The sequence below is a fragment of the Trachurus japonicus genome, chromosome 6, assembly GCF_045865225.1.
Source record: "Trachurus japonicus isolate A0001 chromosome 6, Traja_1.0".
Classification (NCBI taxonomy): domain Eukaryota; kingdom Metazoa; phylum Chordata; class Actinopteri; order Carangiformes; family Carangidae; genus Trachurus; species Trachurus japonicus.
In genome coordinates, this window is record NC_140912.1 from 15,132,719 (window position 1) to 15,157,392 (window position 24,674).

At 41.9% G+C, this 24,674-nt stretch overlaps 1 protein-coding gene across 1 annotated transcript in view; it reads left to right on the forward strand.

Moving 5' to 3' along the window:
• Positions 1-2,394: 2,394 nt before the first annotated feature.
• The window catches only part of slco3a1a (solute carrier organic anion transporter family member 3A1a), a 35,492-nt gene continuing 13,212 nt past the window's right edge, over positions 2,395-24,674 (forward strand). Inside the window, exons 1-2 of the mRNA XM_085779199.1 lie at positions 2,395-3,469; positions 9,059-9,515. Coding sequence (XP_085635325.1) covers positions 3,311-3,469; positions 9,059-9,515 — 616 coding nt within the window. The 5' untranslated portion in view covers positions 2,395-3,310. The remainder of the gene's footprint in view (positions 3,470-9,058; positions 9,516-24,674) is intronic.

The following is a 24,674-nucleotide window of genomic DNA, read 5'->3' on the forward strand; positions in this document are numbered from 1 at the left end:
ATGAACCATTAATGTTATGCTTGATTTCAAACAGAAGTTTGGAGACTGACATATGGCTGAAACCATGCTGTAGATTTACATTTCTCATAACACTGCTCTTTTCCAGTATTTACATGTCTCAGTTTTGCCACATCAGCGCTCAGCGGGATTATAACACCATAACACACAGTTTGTCTGATTCAAGCTTCTGACACTGAAACTGTCAGCTTGACGGTCTACGTTTTTGCTTTTCTCACCAGGCTGAACGTAGGAAGAAACACGCAGAAGTGTGTAGGAATGATTTCTGTGTGGGAGTGCGCTGGTCCAGAGTGAGGAAGCATCAACAGTACGATTGCTGATCATTTTGCATTGGATACCTGCCAAAAAAGTGAGGGGGCCATCCTGTATCACAGTTGACTGTTAAATCTCAAAATAATCATTTATAGTTTCCATCGTGGATTAGTTTATGTTTTGTTCTGAGGAAACAACAGAGTATTTGTCAGTTCCTCTGGATTTAATACAAGAGTGGAACTACGAGTCACACAAACAAAATTAATGCCCAGTGTTTATTTAAAGGTTTTCACTGTCTTGGGGGTTCAAAGGTTAAGGTTAAGTGAATTAAGACTGAATTTATGTTGCTGTAACAATATTTTGTATTTGATTAGAGTAAAATGTTACAATTTATTATATTTTGTCATGAATTTATCTCAAAATGTATCTTTCCATCATTTCTTCATTCGTAAGAACTTAAAATGATCTCTTGATATGAGTTTGTCATGTTCTATTTATGAAGATGATGAGATCTTCAGTCCTTTGCATTTTTAAACGTAAAGTTTTACATTTTTCCTTTTTTTAAGGACATTAAGTTAATTTTTTTATCAGTTTAAACAAAACAATGACATAAATCAGTCAAAATATAACTTAATGTTAGGCAATAATAGCTAACTGACATGTTTATCTGTAACTCAGCACTACAAAATATATATATACCTTAAATGTCACTGTTGCGTTTTGACCAGTTTGTAAATGTTCAGTTTGGTTCAAAAACAAATTTCACACTTCACCAACTACCAGCTCATCTCCTTGACCTTAGCGTGTCCTCATGCTGCTGCTGTTGCTACTGCTGTTGTATTTAAAACTGTGCAAACAGCTGTGCAAAAAAAAATTCCTGGCAGCCTTCACACAACATTTGTTTATCATCCTGTTTAGTTCCACCCCATCATCATCACATTATGTGGTCACATTACATCATAGCCACCGCAATAGCCTACCTCATCCCAGACATGCTGACAACATGATAATCCAATAATAAATGTTGCAAATGTATACTGTGCAAACATGAAGTGTTGTTAAAGAGCAAAACCTGCAGTGATTAGATAATTAATCTGTTTGTCAGAGGATGCAAATTTAAGCGGCAGCTATTTTGATAATTGACCGTTTTAAATATAGAGTTTAATCATAATTTAAATGTTTGATGAGAAAGTCATCTGTACTGTGAAGATGGAGCAGCAGCTGGTTAAATTTACTTTGCATCTGTGGGGAACTGAAGATTTTAATGTAGGATCTTCTCTATTCTGAATAGAATTGTGGGTAAGCCACACTAAACTTTGTGGGAGACTAGATTTTCATGTTATTATGTTGAACTTTACAACAGAAATATTTCCAGATTTGTACCACAGTTTTAGTTCCTATGACTATTACCCTTAATTGTTTGAATTAGTTGTTTAAATTATGCTTTAAAATGCCTACTTTGAGTGAGATGGTGCTCTGCTGTCACAGTTTGCCGTTAGCTAGGTGAGCTAATTGACCAGGACATGATGAACTCATGTGCTCTTTTTAGGGTGAGTGAAAATAAATGTAAACTCAAAGTTCTTTATTTATGTTAGCGCTAATTTGCACTGCTCAGCAGCACACCTGGCTTGTTAACTAGCCCAAATGAACTAGTCTCAGGTTAGTTAGTTAGCCTTTGAGCTAAATGGTCCAGTCCACACCCTGCTGTTCTCACAATGCACTCACAAGGGCTATGCTGGCTAGTTGTTAAAATATAACCAAAGACGGTTTATAAACATATAGAGTATCTTTGATATAACACACCAAAGTCTGGCTCCGCAGCCCACAGCCCCTTTTGTAATTAGCAAGAAACTAGCTGCCAAGATGGCGACCATGCCTCAACCTTTAAGCTAGCTTTTAAAGCTACCAGCCTGGGGCCTTGAATAAGTCTTGGCAGGAAAAGTGTCAGACAACATTTTTTGCAGTTTTGACAGTAAAATCTATGACATCTGTTTAAAAAAAAAAAAAAAAAAAAGTTTGTTTGGTCCGACTTTCTGTCTAAAATCCAGAAAACACAGGAGCAATAAACTCTTACCCTAGGGGAGTCTAATTGAGAGGACATTTTGTTTTTTATTTGATGAATAGATTAGTCGCTTTAGTAATCAATTTCCACAACAAGCCTCATGTTGTTTCAGCTCTAAAAATGATCCCTATAGTTACAGCCCTGAAAGTAAACAAAACAAAACAAAACAAAAATCCTGCAGATGTGGGGAAATTATAGATCAGTAAACCGCAGCACGTCTTTAGAAACTCGTTGTGCAGCATTGCACACGCACACACACACACCGGGGGCCCCACAGGACTAGTGTAGTGATGACTTAAGTCGGAGGCGAGTTGAGCAGACTTCACTCGTGTGAAGCTGCTACAGACACAGACACAGTAGCGCCTCTAGGGTCGTGCATGTGCTCACTACACTGGAGGAGAGTGAGGCAGCGGGGAGAGGAGGTGGCGGCAGCGCAGAGACAGACAGCAGTCATTGTCCGTGAAGGACCATGACAGTCCGGAGGGGCAGCAGCAAGTCTCCAACTCCAACCTACAACACCTGCAGCTGAAACCTTCAAAGAAAAAAAAGAAGAAAGAAGACACGCCGCGACGGAAACATGCGATTTGACAGAAATTTGCGCCTCTGTGGTTTACTTGTGCCTTTGCAAATACCTTCAGGGAGTTCACATGTTCCTGCGCGTCGACGGGGAGGCGATGTTTAGGCGCAGACGACCGGCAGAGCCCCGCGGAGTTTGGATGTGTGTTTCCTAGCCTTGTCAGATGAGAGAGGAGGACACGTTTCTGAATCACAGGAGACTCAGCGACGAGCAGCACCGACGTGAATGTAGTCTTCACGGGAGAGAGAGAAAGAGAAACACTGAACCAACCGGTGGTGTCTGTCTAACCCGCCCATGGTCACTCAACTCATCTCCTCCCGTGTGTCTGTGTGAGTGAGAGAGTGAGTGAGTGTGTTTCGGCTTTTTCCACAGTGTTACCGCGTGGATAAAGTAGAAGGACGATGCAGATGAAGAAGCACCGGGACTCGGACCGGAGCGGCGGGGACATTTTGGAAGCAGACGGCCTCCGTAAAAAGTCCTCATGCTTCTCAAATATCAAGATATTCTTGATATCGGAATGCGCCCTCATGTTGGCACAGGGCACCGTCGGAGCTTACCTGGTGAGTTCAACACATTAACACACTGTACACACACTGCCTGCACCTTGAGACCCTGCTGCTGCTCTAGGTCATATCCAGACTTGTCTTATCCGGGTCCGGGGCTTTACGTTTGAGGGTTTTCTGCCGCTCGGTCGGCTCCCTTTGGGCTGAGCGATGACATGAGATTCAAACCTGTCGGTCTGTCTTGGTGAAGTGCAGCCTGCAGGACAGATTTCATGCGGGTCAACTGTCCCGTCTTATAGTTAGGTTATGGTTGTTGTGAGAAAACCTCATTCTGCCGTTCATGTCTTTAATGTATCAGGAATCAAACTAAGCCCATTTTGAATCATCTCTGTATGGATGACCTTTTAATCTTTGGTTGGAACTGATGTTTCATATTTAGGAAGGCAGCAATTGGCTCATTTACCCAAAATGCCTTTCAAGGTCAAGGACACCCTCCCCCTCATTCCTCCCTTATCCCTTTTTTTTTTAGTTTCACTCATTACTTTCAGTTTTACTATTTATCAGACTTATAACAAAAGCAACCAGAACGATGAGAAAGCATTTAAATGTATTTGTCATACTTCTTTCCGCAGAAAGATGTGTATCTCTGTGATCCTGTTTCAACGAAAAATAATCAAAACAGAAACATCTGAAAGAGACAGAGACACTAATATAGATTTTGTGAGACAAAGCTCCCTGAAGCGCTCCAAAATATTCCTCAAAGTGTCCCAGAGGAGCCGTGCAGCCTCAGGCAACCACTGTGAACATTTAGTTTTGACATTGGCAATGTTTATTCTCCAAGAATAACACTGTTTCCCCCCAGCTCAGTCACAATTAATAGACTAAAGCCTAAACGCTTTGGCCATATTTGGAGTGGAACATCTTATCTTCTCTGTAAGTGGACCTGTTGAGCATCAAGCACTGTGCAGCCACAGAGCAGCCACAACTGTGCCACTCACAGTCAGGATGGTTACCAAAAGAGGATGTTGTTCCACTCAATTGCATTTCGGATATATAAAAAAATTGGCAACAGAGTTCTGCATTTTTTATGGCATGTCGTATTGCACACCTGTTCAGACAGTTTGAACAATAAACCCAGGGCTCCATGTGAAGCGGGGATCATTTACTTAAACAAACACATGAGGCTTTCTCCCCCTGCTTGCTTTCATCTACAGAGCCGAGCTCATTTACATTAGCTTCATTTACATGGGCAGGACATAAGGTACCTGGTCCAGTGACAATCTGGTCAACGGGAATCATCTTACATGAGCTACTGCTGTGTCTCTGATTGGATGATTGGACTTAAGAGTGTTTGCTGGCAGGAAAAGGACAAAACTCAACTATCATGGCCCCTTTGCTTTCTCTGAGCTGCTTACTGTACAAGGCACTTAGCAACATGCTGCATGGCCTGATTTAGACTGCCTGACCGCAACCTGTCAGCCTCCACAGCAAATACAGAAGTAGTACGAGATCGTCATTGTTCCCTGAATTATTAGGGTTCCTCTCACTTCTCGGAAATTCACTTTGATGCGTCTAGTCTTTAATATCAGAGTGAACTAACATCCTCTTATCCTCTTTTGAGGTCCATTGGAAATTAACATCTGATGTAAATAATTTCATGAATGATTCTTTTCAGCAGTTGATGACGTGGTTAAATAGACATCAGGGCTGCCAGCCCTTTTCAATATTGATTGAGCTGATGACTACTTTTTCAATCAGTTGCTATATGGATGTAGTGTACAAAAAAATAATTGAAAAAAATGCATCACAATGTGACATCTTTAAGTAAGTTTCAATTATTATAGAAACAAATCAACAAGGGTATTGATAACCTGAGTTGGTTATGTAGATTTCATGAAATTCTTGTCTTGTTTCTGTCCATTTAAAAATTGTGGGAACAAATTATGTGCAAATTTTGTGTAGCAGCTTTTGATGTCAGATGACTGTAAAATGTACCAGAAGTAGTCGGCCACTCAAGCATGCTGTTAATAAGTGTTGCAGCTAATTTAAGCTGATTTAAATTGTTATTACTGTGCACAAATCTTCGGGAAGCTCAATGTGGGATTTCTGTGTTTGCAGCAACTGAAGGTGTGTTGGATATAATATAATAATGTGACACTTCAGGTCTTGAGCTGCAAAGTGCGACTACTAACACCTGAGCCTGAGCTGTGTTCATCTCAACTGAGTGAACCCACAGCGTGTCGGAGGGAGAAGCCCAAACAGGGACGTGAATGTCCTACAGTCAGTATCAGTATTGACAGCTAAGTCCCAATAATTACGTATTTGGTTTGTTTGTTCATGAATTCAATTTACGCAGAGATGTGAAATGATTGGGTTTTACTTCTTATAATTACTTATTACTTATAATCAGCTTTAATGCAAAACATCCGTACATCCCAGAGGTGTTTTTTAAATGTTATTTCGTCATTCCTGTCAGCCTTGCATTTCATTAAACAGTGCGGTTGATGTGTTTAAAAAACAAACACACACAGTAACGTGTTAATGAGTGTTGGTGGTGTTGGTAGATAGTTTACTAAAAATCTGCTGGACTGTGTAACAGTTCACCCGCGTTCATAACAGAGATGAATGAATTAAAAAAGTTAGAAAATATTTCCTGTGCTCACAGCTAATGCTATTGATGTGGCTTCTTTTAGACACAAAATAGCTCATTCAGAACTGTTAAAGTACATTTAGCTAACCTTCAGTCAACCTTCAGTAAGTCACACCTCATAAAACACAGTGGAAATGATTCTAAATAGCCAAGGCTTCACTTATAAACAGCTGCCGTGCCTTCACAAATAGCAGCATTTCAGCACTTTCACGTTTGTGCTAAACCTTGATGTGCTGAAGTGAATGTCAGCAGTGAGCAGGTTTTTCTGCCTGCTGATAATACAGACCCTGTCAGTACACGCTGAAATAAGCTGGGGGAATTTGGGATTCCTTGTGCTTTAGACAAGACTCTCTCTTCTCTAAGGTGATGGGATGTCACACAGAGTGACGATGTCTGTTTTGTTGCCATGCGACTGATTTTAAACATTTCCACAGTTTGAGTCATTATCCGGACAAAATGTGGCTGTGACCACTGACCAGTCTGCATTCCACTCGGTTTTTCCTGTATAATTTATTCTGGCTTTAATCCTCCTGGAAGGCTGCCTGTTTAAGTGGAAGTGCACAAACATGTTGAACCTGGCGATGAGAGCTTAACCCATCCAGAGTGTTTCTACTGCAGAAGCTGTCAGTCGCGCACACACACTCTTGCCCAGGCCTCCCTTAACAGGATGGGATCTGATTAGATAATGGCTTCACTCCCTCTGCTTTATTTTCTTGCAGCGTTACTGTGTAGATAGACCCAGAGATGGTGTAGTACAGGATGCGGCAACGTTGTGATCAGATCCCAGTAAGGCCAGGGCGGAGCCAGCCAGGCGTAAATACAGCTTGTCCAGTGCGTTTGCATTTGTGAGAAAAAGCCGCCCAAGGGGCAGAACCGTCATGACTCATTCTGAAGTTTTCCATCCACTCACTGAAGGACACCGACACGAACAACTCCCAACAATCATCCTCCCCATGCCCTGATCTGGAGTGAAGGAGTCACTGCAGTTGGGTGCTGAGCAGCTGCAAGAACGACCTGCTGTCACTTCTAAAAGTCACAGAGGACGACTTCTTTTATAAACTTTAGTGACAAAGCAAACAGGCTTCAGACAAAGCAAATCTTCAAACTGGACCGGAAACAGATCGTAGATTATATGATAATATGGTTTCGTCTCTGGTTCAGGACTGAATTTAGTAACAAATTTAGATTAACTCTGAAATATAATTGTCCTGTTAGTTGATTTCTTTTCCTGCGCCTAGGCTGGTTTGTAGATAGTAATGTTGATGACTGTTTTAGAGACAGAGAATGATCACAAAAATACCGTATGATATTTTGTATTTAACAGTGTGTGATGCTTAATGTCAAGTTTAACGTGGAAATCAAGTTCAGTTGTATTAAAAAAGGAGAAAAATTACCTCTGTATTTGCTCCCAAAGCACTGAATCGTCTGGAGCCTAAAAAGTTTTGTTGTGTTCAGACAATTTCTGCTCCAACTCAAATCCACTGTGTACATTACATGGGCATAATGAAGTATTTGATGGAAAAGTGTTCCAACAACAAACCGGCACGCTGATTCATCTTGCGGTGAAGTCGCTTTTTGCAGAACGGGATGTTTGTGTTGGCAGGATCCTCTTTTTCTTAGAGCTCAATCAAAACTCTCCAACGGAGCCAATTGTGAGATGGAAAATTGTGATGCCCTTTCAAGGACAGTTTGGGACAGATCTCAAAATAGCTTGATAACTGTTTAAATGTGACTCTGCGGTTTCGCGGGCCGCGGAGAGACTGTTCCCACACATGACTAGCAAGCAAACACATCCTTGCGCTTCCATACAACAGACTGATTATGCTCCACTTACAGTATTCTATCACTGTCCTTTGGATCACAAACTGTATTGTGACAACCGTTCTGCTTTGTTTTGTCTCGGCTGCAAGTTGCTGGTCGGCTCCGACAGCTGGTGAAAGAGAAGCTTGTGATGAGTCGTTCTAACTAAAGCGGTGGAAGTCCATGTTGTTGTGCACACAGCTAATCAGAAACAGAGGCCTGTTGGCAGGGAGGAGCCACAGTGTGGAACATCTGAACAGCTTGTCGCTCCAGTGGAAAAGTCTAGTGTAAAATGATGTGACTGATGATTTCTCCAGGAGCACGACCAGATGGATTATACTATTTGCACCTGATATTAATATGTGATCTGTATCTAGATAATGACTGGCATTTTGTTTTCTCCTTTCTTCTGATAAGATCTTAATGTAAAAAATGAGTTGGGTGGAGCGGGCAGACTTGTAGACAGGCATCATTCATCACTTCTTCTGAGGCAGGACTTGCTCACTACTGCTGCCGCTGGCTCTTGTTGGGCTCGTCTAACCGAGCAGGATGAGGCAGAGTTAGTTGTGCCCTCAACAAACACACTGCAATCTGTGTTTGCACGTCGCCTCAAGATGCAAACTACCCAGTGTTTTCACCTGCTTTAACAGATCACACATTAATTCAGTGTTTCTCAACCTTGGGGTCGGGACCCCATGTGGGGTCACCTAGAATTCAAATGGGGTCGCCTGAAATGTCTAGTAATTGATAAAAAAAAATTACTGATGAAAATATATTTTTTAAACCAATTATTATTCTTTTTGAAATTATGATTAAAAACACCACACTGTATTCTATACTTTCAAAATCGAGTTCAAATAAAATGCAGCATTTTAAAAATATCTTAGCTGTCCATCTTGATTGACGGCCGCAATGATCACGAGATCGTGGGGGCTGCCAGACATTTGTGATGTCAAAATGGGGTCACAAGCCAAAAAAGGTTGAGAACCACTGCATTAATTCCACTTATGAATGGGACAGAGAAGATTAAATGGATTTGAAATGCTTTTATGTATTCTGATAAATCATGTGAGGAAACGGTGATGTGACATTTCTGTGACATCCTCGCTTTTGTGCCACATTGTTTGCTTTCTCCCGCATCCTTCACACAACCCTGGTTTGAGTCTTTGCTCTGTTGTTGTTGTTGTCGTTTTCAGGTGAGCGTGCTGACCACCCTGGAGCGACGGTTCAACCTGCAAAGTGCTGACGTCGGAGTGATAGCCAGCAGCTTCGAGATAGGCAACCTGGCGCTGATCCTGTTTGTCAGCTACTTTGGGGCCAAAGCACATCGCCCCCGACTGATAGGCTGCGGGGGCATCGTCATGGCGCTCGGCGCTCTACTCTCAGCTCTCCCGGAGTTTCTAACAAATCAGTATGAGATAGGGGAAATAAGGAGGACTGATATGGGACGGGATGAATGCGCCAACACTAGCAGCAAGGATGCCCAGCAGACGGAGGACTTTGTGTGCTCCAACAAGGCCAACACCAACATGATGTACCTGCTGCTGATCGGGGCCCAGGTGCTGCTGGGTATCGGAGCCACGCCGGTGCAGCCTCTAGGAGTGTCCTATATTGATGACCACGTGAAGAAGAAAGACTCCTCTCTCTATATCGGTGAGCCATATTTTATTAAACCGTAATGAACAAAATGTTTCACATCCACATTGCATCCAATCGGTTTGGGAGAAAAAGTGCAAAAAATGAAAGAGATTGCCTCAAGGCCACGATGAAGGAAGGTTTGGGGATCATTGGCTGAATTAAATTGCTGTTAAAGATAAGCAGCGCTCAAGGAAACAGATGATTATCACACTGGAAAGTAAAAATCTATTTACTGCAGCACACTGATTTCCCAAGGCAACTGAAACTGGTACAGCAGAGAGTCAGCTATGGGTGTATTTACCCATCGCCATCAGGTGCTGTGTTTGCATAGTCTGAGTCAACACAGTCACTCGGTACCATATATTTGTGCTCTTCTGCTGCACACCACCTCCCTTTGTTCAAGCACAGGCCTGCTCACGCGAGTGCCAGGTGAGCACATCTTAGAAACTTTTAATCTCCACGACAGAGGATTCAGTGGGTTAAATGTCTTTGCTTTGCTCAGTCCCCTCTCAAAGGCAAGGTGCTGCTGATGTGGCTCTTTGAGGTTTAAAGGTGCATTCAAAGTGCTCTCTGGGCAAAATCCTGAATGTACACTGGGCTGTTTGGGATGTGTAATTGCTGTGATATGATTTTGCTATTTTCGTCAGTAGCTTAATACTTTTCTCATTAAGCCATGGAGGATTTTTTTTTTTTTTTTTTTTTACCTCTGTGGCTTTTTTAAGTAAGTAGACTAAATGCCTCCTGGCACTAGTATTTTGCCCTGTACCAGGAGCCAGTTAGCATAGCTTAGCACAAGGACTGAGGACACAGACTCTGTTTTGAATGTAAACAAAATCCACCATCCATCTCTAAAACCGACGAATCAAAATGTGATATCTTATTTAATTCATGAAAAGCTCCAGCTATACACTATACATATATAGTATATAGCTATTTACCATACAGACATGAGGGGGACATCTCATCAAGTTTCAAACATGTCTAAGACAAGAGACTTCTCAACAAGTATTGGCAGGAGAAGAAGCTTATTTGCCAAGGCTTTTTGTCTAAAATCATAAACAGCAGCGTTTTCAGAAGCGAGCATCCCTGCTTGATAAACCTATGCACAGTCAGCTGTGAGCCACAGCCTCAAATCCATTTGATAGCATGGTTCTTTGTTTTGATTGTGACCTGCCTTCTAATTTGTTGTCCAGGCTGCCACATCAGCCTTTGATGGAGTAGATGAGATCTGTTTGCATAGTGTGTGTTTTTTGTTATCACCGTGGAGCAGAGACAATGAGTAGCTGAATGGAGGATGAGTTCAGGCTGACACACACCCTTTCTACACATTCACACAGCAGCATGCTGTGTGGCTGCCTTTTGTCACTCAAATACAGATGTGACCTGCGAACAAAGGCAGCAGTGTGTCGTCTGTAATCTCAAGCCCAAAGCTGATTTTCTTAATTGCCATTCGCTGTATTTAGTTGTACACGTGAACTGTTTTTACAAAAAAAAAGCACCTTGAGCTTTGTTTAAAACAATAAGGAGCACGAAAAAAGTGGCAAAAAAGGCTTTCACATTTTGCCACTTTGGCACCACCATTGTGGCTTGTTACCAGTTTACAGGGGGAAGTGGACTGCGGGTGATTGAAGTTTGGCAGGCGTTGGGGGGCGGGGGGGCAGAGATTTGGCTCTGTCCTCCTCTGATAAGCTGCAAGGAGAGTTGGAGGAAAAACAAGCGGTGAGCAGCGAGGAACAATGTGGTATTGAGTCGCACTCAGCTGATCGTCCTAATCCTTCTGCTGCAGGCATGTCATGTGCCCCCAGCTGCATGAATGGAGCAGATTGTCTGAAATTCTGAGAGATTTCCTTTCACATACTGATAATGCATTTGGATTATTCATCAGTTTACGACAACAAGTTGACATTGTTGAAGCAGAAACAGAAAGTTGAGTTTCGAAAAACATCTGTGTCCAAATATTTGCATGTTTCTTGTAGGTGTCGTACAAGTCCTGGAGGCTTCAGCTTCAGTCTTGTGTCTCATGTAATTTTGTAAACACACCTCAGATAGTTTTACCATGTCAACATCACAATTATCTAATTTTATCTACGTTTTTAGAATGTGGCTGTGAATCTCTTTCAGGTTGTTTTGTCTCTGCAGAGAATCTTGTAAGAGGCCGTCAGACAGAAATTGGAGAGGAAATCACCTCTCAAATCTGAGACCAGGAAGATTCTGCCTACATGTCAAACAGCTACAAACGAATGTGCTATATGAACACGTAGAAGAACTTCCTCTGTTCTCACTGCGCCCTTATTTTCACACCAGAATATTAGAAGTACCGACACTTTGTCACTGCAGGTGTTAAAGCGCCCCCTCCCATCTCGCCACAACTGTTGCCCTCAGCGGTTGTCGAAGAACATTCTCACCCAGGGGTATATTATTGCTAAATTAGGGTGGGAGTTATATGACCAGGTGAAAAGTGTGTGCGCCTTCAACAGAGGCGGGTCGCCTGCCCTGTCAGGGTATGGAGATGTAGGGGGAGCAGAGCCGAGAGGCCTGGAGAAGAGCCATAATTACAGAGCGAGGCAGGAATGCCAACCAGCCAGCCATGAGGTAGGTCTGAGTGGGCTGGGACGCACATGCATACCACACAGGCCTGTGAAAAACAACTCCTCCAGAGGCTTCGTCTGCCTGCTTTTACTGTGTATACAGCAGCAGACATGGCTCACTGTGGTTTAAACAACTGTAAAACACACTCAGGCAGGATCGGCGCTGACACTTTAGAGAGCTCTTTGTCTCTCTCTGGTTCAGATATGTTCACTGTCATTGTTAAGATTTTTAGGAGCCTGCGCTGCTAAGTGGTGCGCCTTCTTCTGAAAGGGAAGCACTTAGGTGTAGTTAAGAAACCAGTTGAAATGCCGTGATCACCGTCGTCAAGAAGCCGCTTGAAAAGCGGGGTCGAATGTAAACGCATGCGTTTTATGGGATTCTGTTGTTTTGGTTTGTTCCTCGAGTCTAGACACAGGCGCTTGTCTCTGGCCAAAGGAAACAAATATGATTGGACAGATTGCGTCAACAGGATCTCCATTCCCACTGCTCTATGACCTTTCACTATCCACCGCTAATTCTGGCTCTTCCCACAGGACCCCCGACTGCATAAATGTACTGTACAGGACACAGAGAGAGGCTCAGAGCTGACATCGTGTGTCGTACAGCACAATCTCCACCCAGCTGCCTCTGCACGTTTCAGAAGCTTTTAGGCAGCCTTGGGTCTCTTCATTAAACTGTAATGCACACTATGCAGTGTCAGTGTGCTACAGTACATATATGGGGGAGTTTGAAAGTATAACATTTATTAATTTATCAATGTCATGCTTTTTTATGGACATGTGGACATTGGTTGTTGCATAATAAGAATGATAAATGTATAATAAGATCCAAAGTGCTGATGGAGAAGTGGCTTCAAGTGTCATCTTCTTTCCAAAGCAGTTTCTTTCACCAGGATAAGTGGCACCGTCTTATTTAAGCCAGTGCAAATGATGTGTAAATTAGGGATGTCACAAAACCAAAAATCTGACGGCACCAATACTAACAAAATTTCATGATAGCACAGAGCTGTAGCTTGAACTAGCTAACGTTAGCCTTTGTGAATGTTGTCTGTGGTCCAAAGTTACAACCGTGTTTACAACACATGCCAGGTGTGTCGCAGCAAAAACAATAACATTTTGGATTTTTACTTTACTTCTTTTTTACTTTTTGTTTTGTTCAAAATATTCACTGACAAAGTACCTCATGAATTAAATAAATTATAAAAAGTAAATTTGCAGCAGTACAGTTATCAGTCATAGAGAAGCACAACAATGTTACAATAACCCATATCTCTCCATCACTCACTTATACAGAGTAACATAGTTCCACCTCTGTTCGAATAATTTCAATTTTCAATCACTCCATTGTGTAGATCCCAAGTTATGGTTGGTGGTTTTGTATCTTTCCAGTTCACAGTTATCATTTTCTTAGCAATCAAGAAAAGTATTGCATGTTCCCTTTTGTTGTTGCTGTTTACTAAGCCTGTCGTCTTCTTCTCTTCGAGTTTGAAGTCAGACTTCAGTGTCTGAGCAGGATTTTCAGACTTTGGCATCAGCTTTGCAACAATTGAGGCCAAATGCTAACATCCACATGTTAACAATAAGAGCTCTAATATAGTGCTTTTTAGCAGTTGTAATTACCAAGTTTAATATCTAAGTGTAGCCTGTTACCAATATTGAATTAATCTGATAGTTTTGCAGTTATGCGGTCATGCAGCAAAATATTGGATAAGGTCAAATGTTGACTTAGATTAGCAGATTTTTCAGGCAAACCCTAAGAGCAATCGGTGAAATATTTGAACAGATATTTCAGTGAGTTAATGTAAACAGTTCCAAGTCTTGAGTTTCCCCTTGACTTGCTCGATGAATCACCAAACACGTTTCCACCGGGGGAAAAAATGCACTGCTCGTATCACATTTGCCATTACTGATTTTTGACTGGAAGAAGGGGCGTCTAATGGTAATTTCAGCTGGACTTTACAACGCCATGCACCAGTGACAGACAGCAGTCGCTGGATACAGCAGCACAGCAGCCAAAAGTACGAAAGGCCTCTGAGTTTTATTGCTGAATTCGAGCCTGTCAGAGGGACTGTAGAAGACATACTCTCTCTCTCTCCTTCTCTCTCTCTCTCTCTCTCTCTCTCTGTACCAAACTACCAAACTAGGAAGGACAGACGAGCTGTAGAGAAACACAAAGGTCCTTTTTTTCCATCGTGGCCTCAGACTAGATAACCGCTTCTACCAGGAAAGTAGAAGTAATGAAAAATTTGCATTTCCATATGCCCTTATCTTTGCTGCCAACCACTGGTTTGTATTTTATTTCCAGGCCCTAGAACTGTCTTTGACTCAATCGGCTGTGTATTTCTTCAAACTTAAATATTTCAGAAATCTTCTGATGCTATATTTCATCATTTTATGTTCACTCCAGCTATGCAGGGTAAATTTAGCTTCAGGTTCGGTAGGAAAACCGATGGCAGTAGTCGCAGAGACAAAGGTCTCAGAAGGATCCTCGAGAGACTTGTCAACATTCCTGCTAAAATGCTCTGACTCCAAACAGTTGCTGCAGTAGGGCGTTTATATAAGCTACTTAAACTCAGCGCATGTTAATGTCATCTTGAAGGATTAGATTCTAAATGGGTTTTTCCGTCCCTGCCATAAGCTGCATGCTGAGTTTGCCTAGCAACACCAGTTTGTTTTATCTCAAGATGATAAACGCTGTTGCAGTAAAACGTTTGTCAGCCAGCCGCTGCTCCTCTGCATCACTGTAATGAACTGTGTGTCTTTCCGCCATGTGTGACAGCAGGCTCCACAGTGTGCAGTGCCACGACGAGCTGGGTGACCCAGAGGCGCTGACGTTGTGCTGTGGGCCCGAATGCGGCGGCCACCCCCCACCCCCCACTCCACCCTGCACTGTTACTTTTAGTCTGGTCCTAGAGGTAGAGAGAGGGCAGTAAACATGAGATTATCTTGTATCCAACTGGTCAACAACATGCTGCTGCTCTGTCAAAGCTAATCAGTAATTATCCCCAAATACTCTGAGTATCACATCATGTAAAGGAGTCAGAGGGGAACTGAGCCAACATAATGCTGTGCAGAGGGACACTTTGCAGCGCGTCTGCTTTTGAAAATGCGAAGTCATACTGACTGATTAGTGACCGCCCCGAGTGAAAGTTTCATTGAATTTAAACAGAGGGAGTTATTTGATTTGAGTCTGCCTTCCTTCCTTGAATCTAATAAGGGCATCTCTCAGTCCTGTGCAGTGATGAGGCAAAACATGCACAGCGTGTTTGTCCACTGTTAATAATTCCACATTTTTTCCTCAGCTGCTATTTGCAGATGAGGAGAGCTGGTTAAAATAGCTGTTTGTTTACACGTAGATCTGATAGGAATCAGATTGGGTGGGTGGGTGTACAAAAATATCTGAGAATGTTAAATGAACCTCAGATGAGTGTGGATGAAGAACAAGGTTGATTTTTTTTTTTTTTTCCCTGTTGTGCGACAGGCCACATAGTAGCCTCTAAAGGATTCATCATCTGACCGCTGAAGTGAATCGCCTCCCCCGGTCAATCTGCTGTTTTTGTGGAATAGTATGGCAGCAATCCCATAATTATGCCAGTGCATGTTTTGCTACAGTCTGTCCAGTCTGGTCAGATCAGATGTAAACATCCAAAGGTAAAACCATTATTTTGTAGAAAGGTGAAGGAGAAAAACGTCAACACATATGAACCCGTTACCAGCAGCTAAAACATTTTTTTTTTTTTTAACTTTTTTATATCTTGGCTAAAATTTGAAGTAAAATCGTGTAGACTTGAAAAGGTTTGCAGTTAATATTAATATTCTGAAATTAGTCATTCACAGTTGCTGTTTTTCAAAGGATTCATGAATGAAAACATAAAATCTCAAAAACAAGAAGTGAAAAGGGGGGACACTAGAGAAGCTTGAGAAACTCTGACTCAGTATTGAATGAATGAATTTGTATGTGCACATGTGAATGGCCATCAATTCATTTTAAATTAATTTATTAAAAAACAACAACAACATAACAGTCAAATAAAAATATGTTGTAGTTTCAGTCTTACATCTTTTATTATGTCGCTTTTTATATAAGTCAGATATTATTGTCTCATGAGTATCTTTGGGTTGTGGTGGTAATGTTAGCTAGGTTAGTATAGCTAAAGGAATATGATCTCCACAAGCAGCAGAGAGTGGCTTTGTGTCAGAGATTGACTTTTACTGTGGCTTAGATCAAACTAATGGTCAGACCTCAGACAGATGCCCATATTCATCAGTCACACAGATATATCTACTTCCTAACTATACTAAGTAGGACTCTTTTTGCTTTTTTTAGTCATTCAGTACCAGTGGTCAGCAGGTGTCATCGAGTGTTACCATGGAAACTTGGCTCGCTAGCTCAGAGTTAGCCTGGGAAAAAGGCCTGGTAACTTTAAAGGCTTAAAATAAGACCAGTCATTATTTTTTATGAAACTATGTAACTTGCAGCAAACTAACCTAAAAGCAGTATTCAGACTGGTCTAAAACACGGCCGCCCAGTGTGAAACCAGCCCCAATACAGCGCGGTCGGAGGCGTTCGCTGACCCTTTAAAGTTTGTCTTTAAAGTTCCACTGATGAACGAGGCCAACTTCTCCAGCCCGATGAAGCCTTCATCCCTCAGCTGGACCATCAGAGAAAAAGAGACGGCCTGAATTTGGGAGCTGGTAAATAGGTCAGACCTCTGTATGAAATGTATCAGTGTTAGATATCAGATATGACACCCACAGGCAGTCTCACCACAGCCTGCAGAGCTGCATGTTGAAATTCTGGTTACTGCCACGAGCTCGTCTCTGTGTTTTCCCCCCACACCACCACCACCATCTGTAGCAGTGCAGTTAACACTCAGTGGCCTGAAAGGTGCTCTTGCGTGGCGCCCTGCTGCATCGTCACCTTCATCATGTCCTATACACATCTTGTGACACCCTGTTACTCGTCATCACGAAAACCCTGTGGCCTCAGTAAACCTCACCACACCACCGTGCAGCCTCCTCCAGGCAATCTGGGTCAGGCTCTGTCACTGCTGATTAAAAAGGGGGATTTTTTTGTCATCCACTGGGGGGAGGAGCATGGGGATAAGAGGTGGGAGGAGACAAATCATAAACACAGCAGCATCAGCAAGCCGTTGCCAGAGAAACGGCAGGGTTGTTAGGCTGCTTTTTTTTTGTTTCTATTGAGTTGAGATGCTTCATCCTTCCTCTGCTCCTGCTGTGGTGGATGCAGCTGTCACTCTGATGGAGGCTCGGGCTGCTGGTCAGCTGCAGACTCGCCGTACACTGCAACTACTCCTTTTTGCAGAGGGGAAAAATGAGCAGTCCTGACCTTGGACAAGGACTTTGCCCAGGAAATACAGATTCACACTGGGCTCGTGGCTTTACCACAAATCCCAAGCCTCATTGATTGAGTGGTGTGTAAGTGGTTGCTCTGTGGGCTCCTAGGATTACTCAGAAGCATGTTCAGCACTTAATCCCCATATCAGTGATGTCGGAGGGTGAGGGATAACAGTGCCTAATTAAATGGACTCTGATCAATAGGTGGGCAGTAATTATGATTAACTGTTTGGTTGAGTCAACTTTTATTTACTCAGTAGGCAAACAAAAGTGAGTCTTAAATCTAAATCAACTGCGTCAGGGTCCGTTTGATAATAGAGCTAAATGTTCAATTGCCCCAAATCAAGCTGTTAACCAGAGCTATTTCCTTTGTGTTGTATAAAATGACTGCTCAGTTTTCAATTCATACCGATAACTTAAAGGCATACGCCAACATTTTTTTTCTTTTCGTGTCTTGCCTCACTCCCGAGTCCATGACAAGCAGATAGACACCATCCTTTCGACTGTGCGCGCAGTAACAAGGGAGAGCCCGTATCGCCCGTAATTAGCTTAGCTCAAACGCTGGAAGTGCATGGGTAGTGTTAGCCTGCCTCCACCTAAAGTCATCAGAGACACTCTTCAGCAACTCTAAACGGAAACCGGCGGGCCGATCTTCGTCTTAGAGCTGACAAAACTCTCCGGTAAGGCATCTTGAGCGGTCAAATGCCGGTAACGGGACGAGATCGGTCAAAATGCAGGACGGTTTATTTTGGTTCAAGCTAGCTACATTGAGGGTAGGTTAGCTTCCTATTTCAAAGTAAAAGCTATTTAGACAAATTAACGACACACTGCTGATCTAAACGGCTACTTTCTCGCCTGAACATGTTTGAAATGTCGATAAAGTGATATATTTACAGAGTTTAGAGCTAAAATGAAATCAGCTTCTGACTGCTGATTTCTGCTCGGGTAGGAGGCAGGCTAACACCATACACTTCCAGCGTTTGAGCTAAGCTAATTGCAGGCAATACAGGCTCTATCTCCCTTGTTACTGCACGCACAGTCGAAAGGATGGTGTCTGTCTGCTTGTCATGGACTCGGGAGTGAGGCAAGACACGTAAAAAATGTTGGCGTATCCCTGTAAATTATTCTGTTGGTGTGGGTGTGCAGGGGCGTGTGTGTGTTGGTGTTATGAAGGAATATGGTCCTGGAAACACCTCGGTTTTGTCACCACATCAGCATTACAAACATGCATGACACAACACATGACAGGTGTGTAGTTAAGATGAGAACAACTGCTGAATAGGAAGATATTGTTGTCTGACCCACGAGGACTGAGTAATAATGTGGTAATGTGGTAATGTAATGTTGTAATGACAGTCAATGTCTGGGTCTGGGTTGGTCTGTGAACACAGCATGACTAGTACAGACAGTTCAGTCTAACATTAATAAAAGCAAACCGGTGGATGGACTTGAATTATAAGAACTTTTATGCATAAGAACACGTTTTATCATAAAAACAATTAAAGCTCTCATGATCTGAACCTGTTGAGCTGCTTGTAATAAAAGGTGTGCAAATGCTGTCATTGCTCAGTCGGTGTCATGGGAATATTCAACAAACACGAGCACTGTGGTCTGATTTTTTTTTTATAGGTTGTGGCTGCAGGTTGAGAACATTAACCAGGCCAACAGTGAACCCTGTGGTGTTCTTGTCTCACCGTCATAAACACATGGTGACTGTCGATTCAAAATGACACTTTGTGCTCCTACTGTAGTTTTCAAAGTTCATAAATTTGCATGATTCACTTATTCACAATGTGACATTTGGGTGTTTTGTTCTTATTAAACTTTTTCCTCCATGAAACACCTCCCACATTTGTTCTGTCCAGTCGATTCTTCTCCTCTTCAGGATGCTGCACAATTTGTCCTCCATTTTAACCACTGGCAGACATGGCGGTGTATGGCCAGCTGTGTAATGTGCCTCTCTGCCTCTCATATATTCCTGGGGAAAGCAGGAAATCAGGCTGCTGGCATCTCCAGACTGATAATTAGACCGAGTTACCAGCTGAAGAAGCTGTTGCCAGCTGCTGTCAAACAGTCCCAAACCTCTCGGAGCTCCTCGTCCTCAATAGAGCAGCTGCATCTCTCCAGTGGAGAGACATATACGCTCTGGTGCGGTGTCCTCTCCTCCACGCCCTCATCCTACCACTGAACTACCTAACAATGGAGACTGTGTGTGGCTCCCATCCTAGCTCCAAGCAAACATCTGAAGCAGGATTACAAACAGATCACTGTAGCAGGGCAGAACGACAGGGCTTTGCTCTGTTGCATTAACTCCTGCCCACCGTCCATCCGTCTTTCCCTCCCTCTGTCTCCCTCTCTCTCTCTATGTCTCTCCCTCCTTTGACTCTGCTGACCCGCCATCCACAGAGTTGGCAGTTTGACCGAGTCCTCTGAGCTTCCAACATCGCATCAGTGCCTTGTTTGAAAACATGCCTTGTCTGTTTATGTAATCTTATGGCACACAAACACCATCATTATTATTATTGTAACAGCAGTTAGCGGTTGCATTACTGTAATATTTGAAAATCTCTAGCTGTGCGGAGAAAAGACCTGGCTTTACTGATTCATGGAAACGGAGAATTACTGTACGATGTTTACAGTGAAGATCAGTTCATTAATTAGTGGATTTAAGTCAACAGGACATGAAACAAAAACAAATGAACTCCAGTTAGAAACTAATACCCATGTCATTTAGGTTAATGAGGGTTTTTGCTGCCTCCTGGAATAGTTGGAGTGTGATGACACAAGGTTAATTGGACTCAAAGATTAAGCGGCTGCATGTCAGGTTAAAGTAGCCTAATGCCACTGACCTACAAGGTAGAAGAACCAGATAATATGGAGACACATGTACACCCAAGATACATTTACAACTTCTTCACAGTAATAATGTTGACACACCTATAACACACTCTTAAAATATGTATATTTCTGTGTATATATACAGAAATATTTACTATGACACTACATTTTGCACATTATGAGGTTTTCATTACAATAACATGACTGCAGTACTGTATCTATAGGAAAAGTCACCTGTCATATTTACTGTTTATTATGTGTTTTGTCTGTATTTTGTAAACTGAATTAGTTTTTCGTTGATCTTAAAATCTCATTAATCCTCGCTTCGGTTTATGATTTCTTTTTTCTTACTTACCCACTACGTCATTTCTTTGACTTTTTTAATACTTGACTGTAATGAGTGGGTGCATAATAACCACAGCACTGCTGTTATGATGTGGATAAAGCTTTTTTTATCTAGAAATACATGAGTAATTTCTGTGTTTTCAAAGTAATTGGCTGGAAAATATGAGACGCTTACAGATATATTGAACTCTGGGGTCTGGGTTTAGAGCAGGTTGGAAGGTCGTCCTGCGTTCAGGAGAGTTGGTTTTCATGAACATGTCTTGTGTTCATTTACAGAGCTGGTTTAGTTTAAATGCAACAGGAGCTTTTTAAACATTCACACCCACTTTTAATTTCCCTTACATCCATTTGTTGATTTAACTTTTTTTTCTCAATTTTTATTATCAAGATATTAATCTCTAGTATTTGTATGTAATGAGACACACAGGATATGAACGCACTCTTATACTGTTACTTTCCCAAAGTTTAATATAATGGCCTCGCCGTCTTATATAATGGAAGAGGGCTGGACTGGATGTGGATTTTTTTTTATTATTATTTTTAACATTAAAAGCATTTATTTCAGTGGCAGTGCTTCACTGTTTTTAGAAAACCTTTTTTCCTCTTCCCCCTCCAAGACAGTGTGTTTTACTTAAGTGATTTTTCTCTGTATTGTCATCCAAAGAGTCATGAGATGTGGCAGCTCGGTTGTCGCAGCCCTTGAATTATAAAACAGGACAGAGATGTGTTGGGCACAGCAGATCTTAACTCAGCCAGTTTTTTTTGTTTTTACCGCTGATATATAAACGTTGGTATGAGTTTAATAAAACAATATCAGATGTAAACAGTAGGCCTACAAATTGTGATGAAATGCATGATAAATTCCTCAATGAGTTATAAAAAATTCCAAAAAATAATGTTTCCTGTGCAAATGTTTGACCAATAGTCTGAGCCCAAAGATGCTCAGTTCAAAATTATTAAAATGTGAAAAGTCTTATAATTTTACTAAGGTACTGTAACAGTGTAGGTTTCCAAACATACAGTTTTTGTTTTATGCCCTGTCATTTATGTTTAAAATAAATGAAAGTTCACATAATATACCACACGATGAATATTAATATTATGTTCTTATGCAAATTGAAATAAAATTTGCATTTATACTTTCACCAACTTCAAAATCGCAAGCCCCTCCTCTGAAAATCCTTGACTGTCTTTCCATCTTAATGTGAAGAATGGTAGTAGATTATATATTTGTGTTGTAGTTCTGCATTAAATGTTACTTCCAGTGATATTTCCAAGTCTTATTTACAGAAATAACAAGCTTCATGTGTCTGGCATTAGGATGTGAGGCAGCGATGATGGGGGCATCTGCGTAAAACAATGGAGCGCTGTGTGTTGAATTACAGGGGATGATGTAGTTGAACACAAAATGCGTGTATAGTCGGCTCAGTGAAAGTCACTTGATTGTGCTGCCACATAAAAACAATCTGTTATCAGAAGTCTAGACTTGTATCAGGAGTCTGTTCTGATGTCGATAGGAGGCAGTGAAGCCTTCAGCGAGGCCCAACGTTGACCTCCCATTTCAGGCCACGACCTCTCAGAGGCTTAGATTGAGCCAGAGCTTGGCTTAACATGACAGGGCGTCGAGGGGAGGAGAGCTGCTGCTGAGAAGTCGGCGTGTCGTGTCGGGGCCGGACGCGGCCTGGACGACGCTCTGCAGTAACTCCACTGCTCATCCTCAGGGTCAAAATGCTAATAGTTTTAAACGTGTCCTTAAGCTGCACTTTTTATACGGTGACCATATGGCCGCAGTGAAACCGTTTCAACCCTCGTCTGTGCCAGTGCAAGTTCCAAATGAACCGGAGGAGGAGACGCTGTTTTAATGTCACATCACAGCTGGCCGAGTGCAGGGGGGCAGTTTCAAATTTTATACATTTTGACGTAAGCGGAAGTTAAAGTAGGATGATCCTGATGTAATGGCATTTGAATGTGAGTCGAGAGCCTACTTTAAGCTTTGGCTTGTTATTTAGGTCATTGCTGTGAAGAGTCAACAGGGTTACTATAGGGCACAGCTAACGCAACCATATTTTTATCGCATTTAATTCAGAGCTTGAATAGTATGTTGGTGATCAATTTTGTTGATCATCAGACAAATTATTATGGTAATAATTGTAGTAATTTTTCAAGTCAAAATATCATGAATGAATTTGCAGATTTGATGTATGTTTTTTGTATAGTTTTTTTTTTTGATGAAAACAATAAAAATGTTGTTTTCACTTCTATTTATGAGAATTAACTGAATATTTTTGGGGCTTTTGACCACAGATCAAATACAATAAACAACGTCTTTGGCTGTGAAAAATGATCGCATGCATTTTTCACAGTTTTGCATAAAACGCACTGCATACAGATGAAAACAGGTTTTCTTGTTTGTTTCTCAGTTGGTACACAGTGACCTTCAGTACAGAGAAGCTTTGTTACAACCAGAATACAGTGGTGCAAACTCATTGTGCTGGCTCACTAAGACTTCCTGCTTTGAGTGTGGGACTGATCAGTTCCTCAAAACTGATTTTGACATTGATACTAAAAGCCACTCAGGTGGGCTGAGGCTTCAATTCCTGGGGTGAAAGCTGCTGTCTAATGCTGTTAGCACTTACTTGCGGATCACTGAAGATTTGGTACCATTAATCTCCTCTGTACCTCATCAAAATAGACTTCACCTTAGAGGGACTTTTGCTTGCCTTTTTCCTGTTTGTTATCATCTCATCGCCGTGAGAGGGGCTGGCTTTACGTAACAGCTTTCTGCAGAAACTGACATTGGCTGACCTTTTATACGATGCAAATCTTATCTGATCTCAGTAAAGGGATTTATTATGTTTAGATTGGTTAATTTGTTGACAGCAAGTGTGTTTTGTCGTTGTTGACGTCTCAAGTGTCAGCCGAATGTCACTGAGTCTGCAGAATGAGACAGTTAGTAGGACCATTTTTAGTTAAAGGGGGAAGTTAGTGGGACCTCAGATAGATATTATTTGAGAAATGTAAGATAAGAATTTTGTAAGTTCCCCTCATTGTGCCTGAGGACAAGTGACTCGGAGAACAGATGTGACAGCAAAAAAAACTAAACTAAACTTTACCGAGTGGACATGCAGATATAAAACACTCTCCAACGTTCATCTCATTCATTGAAATGTGCACAGTTGGTCTTGGTTGAAGGAGCGCTATGGTCGTAGTGGATAACATCCTGCAGGCACCGTGTGTTTACCAGAGTCTGTCGCTGTTATTAGCGCATTAAACAAGCAGCAATTTGAGAAGCAGAGAGATTATGTAATGGCTATCTTGAATAGCTGTTAACTTTACATGCTAAGACCTGGTGTTAAAAGCACTTTCCTAATGAAACGGCAGCACAATATCACAGCAGACTTGTCAATCATGGGGAAATGGGATGCATGCTGCTGACGTGTGTGTTTAGCAGGTAGTAAACAGAATGTATTGATCTCTTCAAGTAAATCCACAGACCAATGAGCTATGGGTAAGACAAACATGATATCAGACATGCACACAGCCATCATACTCTCAAGTTAGGTGGAAGAAGATGATCTGTGTAGACAACACTAGCGCTTGTTTGTTAAAGCAGAAGTAAGCGGAATATTTGTGTTAATATAAGTCTTATATAGTTATATCTTCCGACAGCAATCACTTACATAGAGAGTTTGGTCTGAAACACGGGTCTGTCAGTCACTCTGCTCTGCTGTAAGCCGAGGAGAAAACTTTCCTTGTATCCTACAACCTTTATCCAATGAGGAGAGAGAACGGCATAAAGGGGCGGTCCTCTCTGTGTGTGCAGCCAAGGGATGCGCGTGAATGTGGTGACGTAGGGACGAGGACCAATAGATCCATGACGAGGGCGGGGACTGCTAACTCCATCGGCTGACAAGAAGTTAGCCAAAACGACCGGATCGCTTACTTCTGCTTTAATACAACTTCTAATTTGCGTGTATTAAATGTTTTAAGTGCCACTCAAAATAGGGTCAGTTTATGCACTCTCTACATGGAACATCAGTGTTTT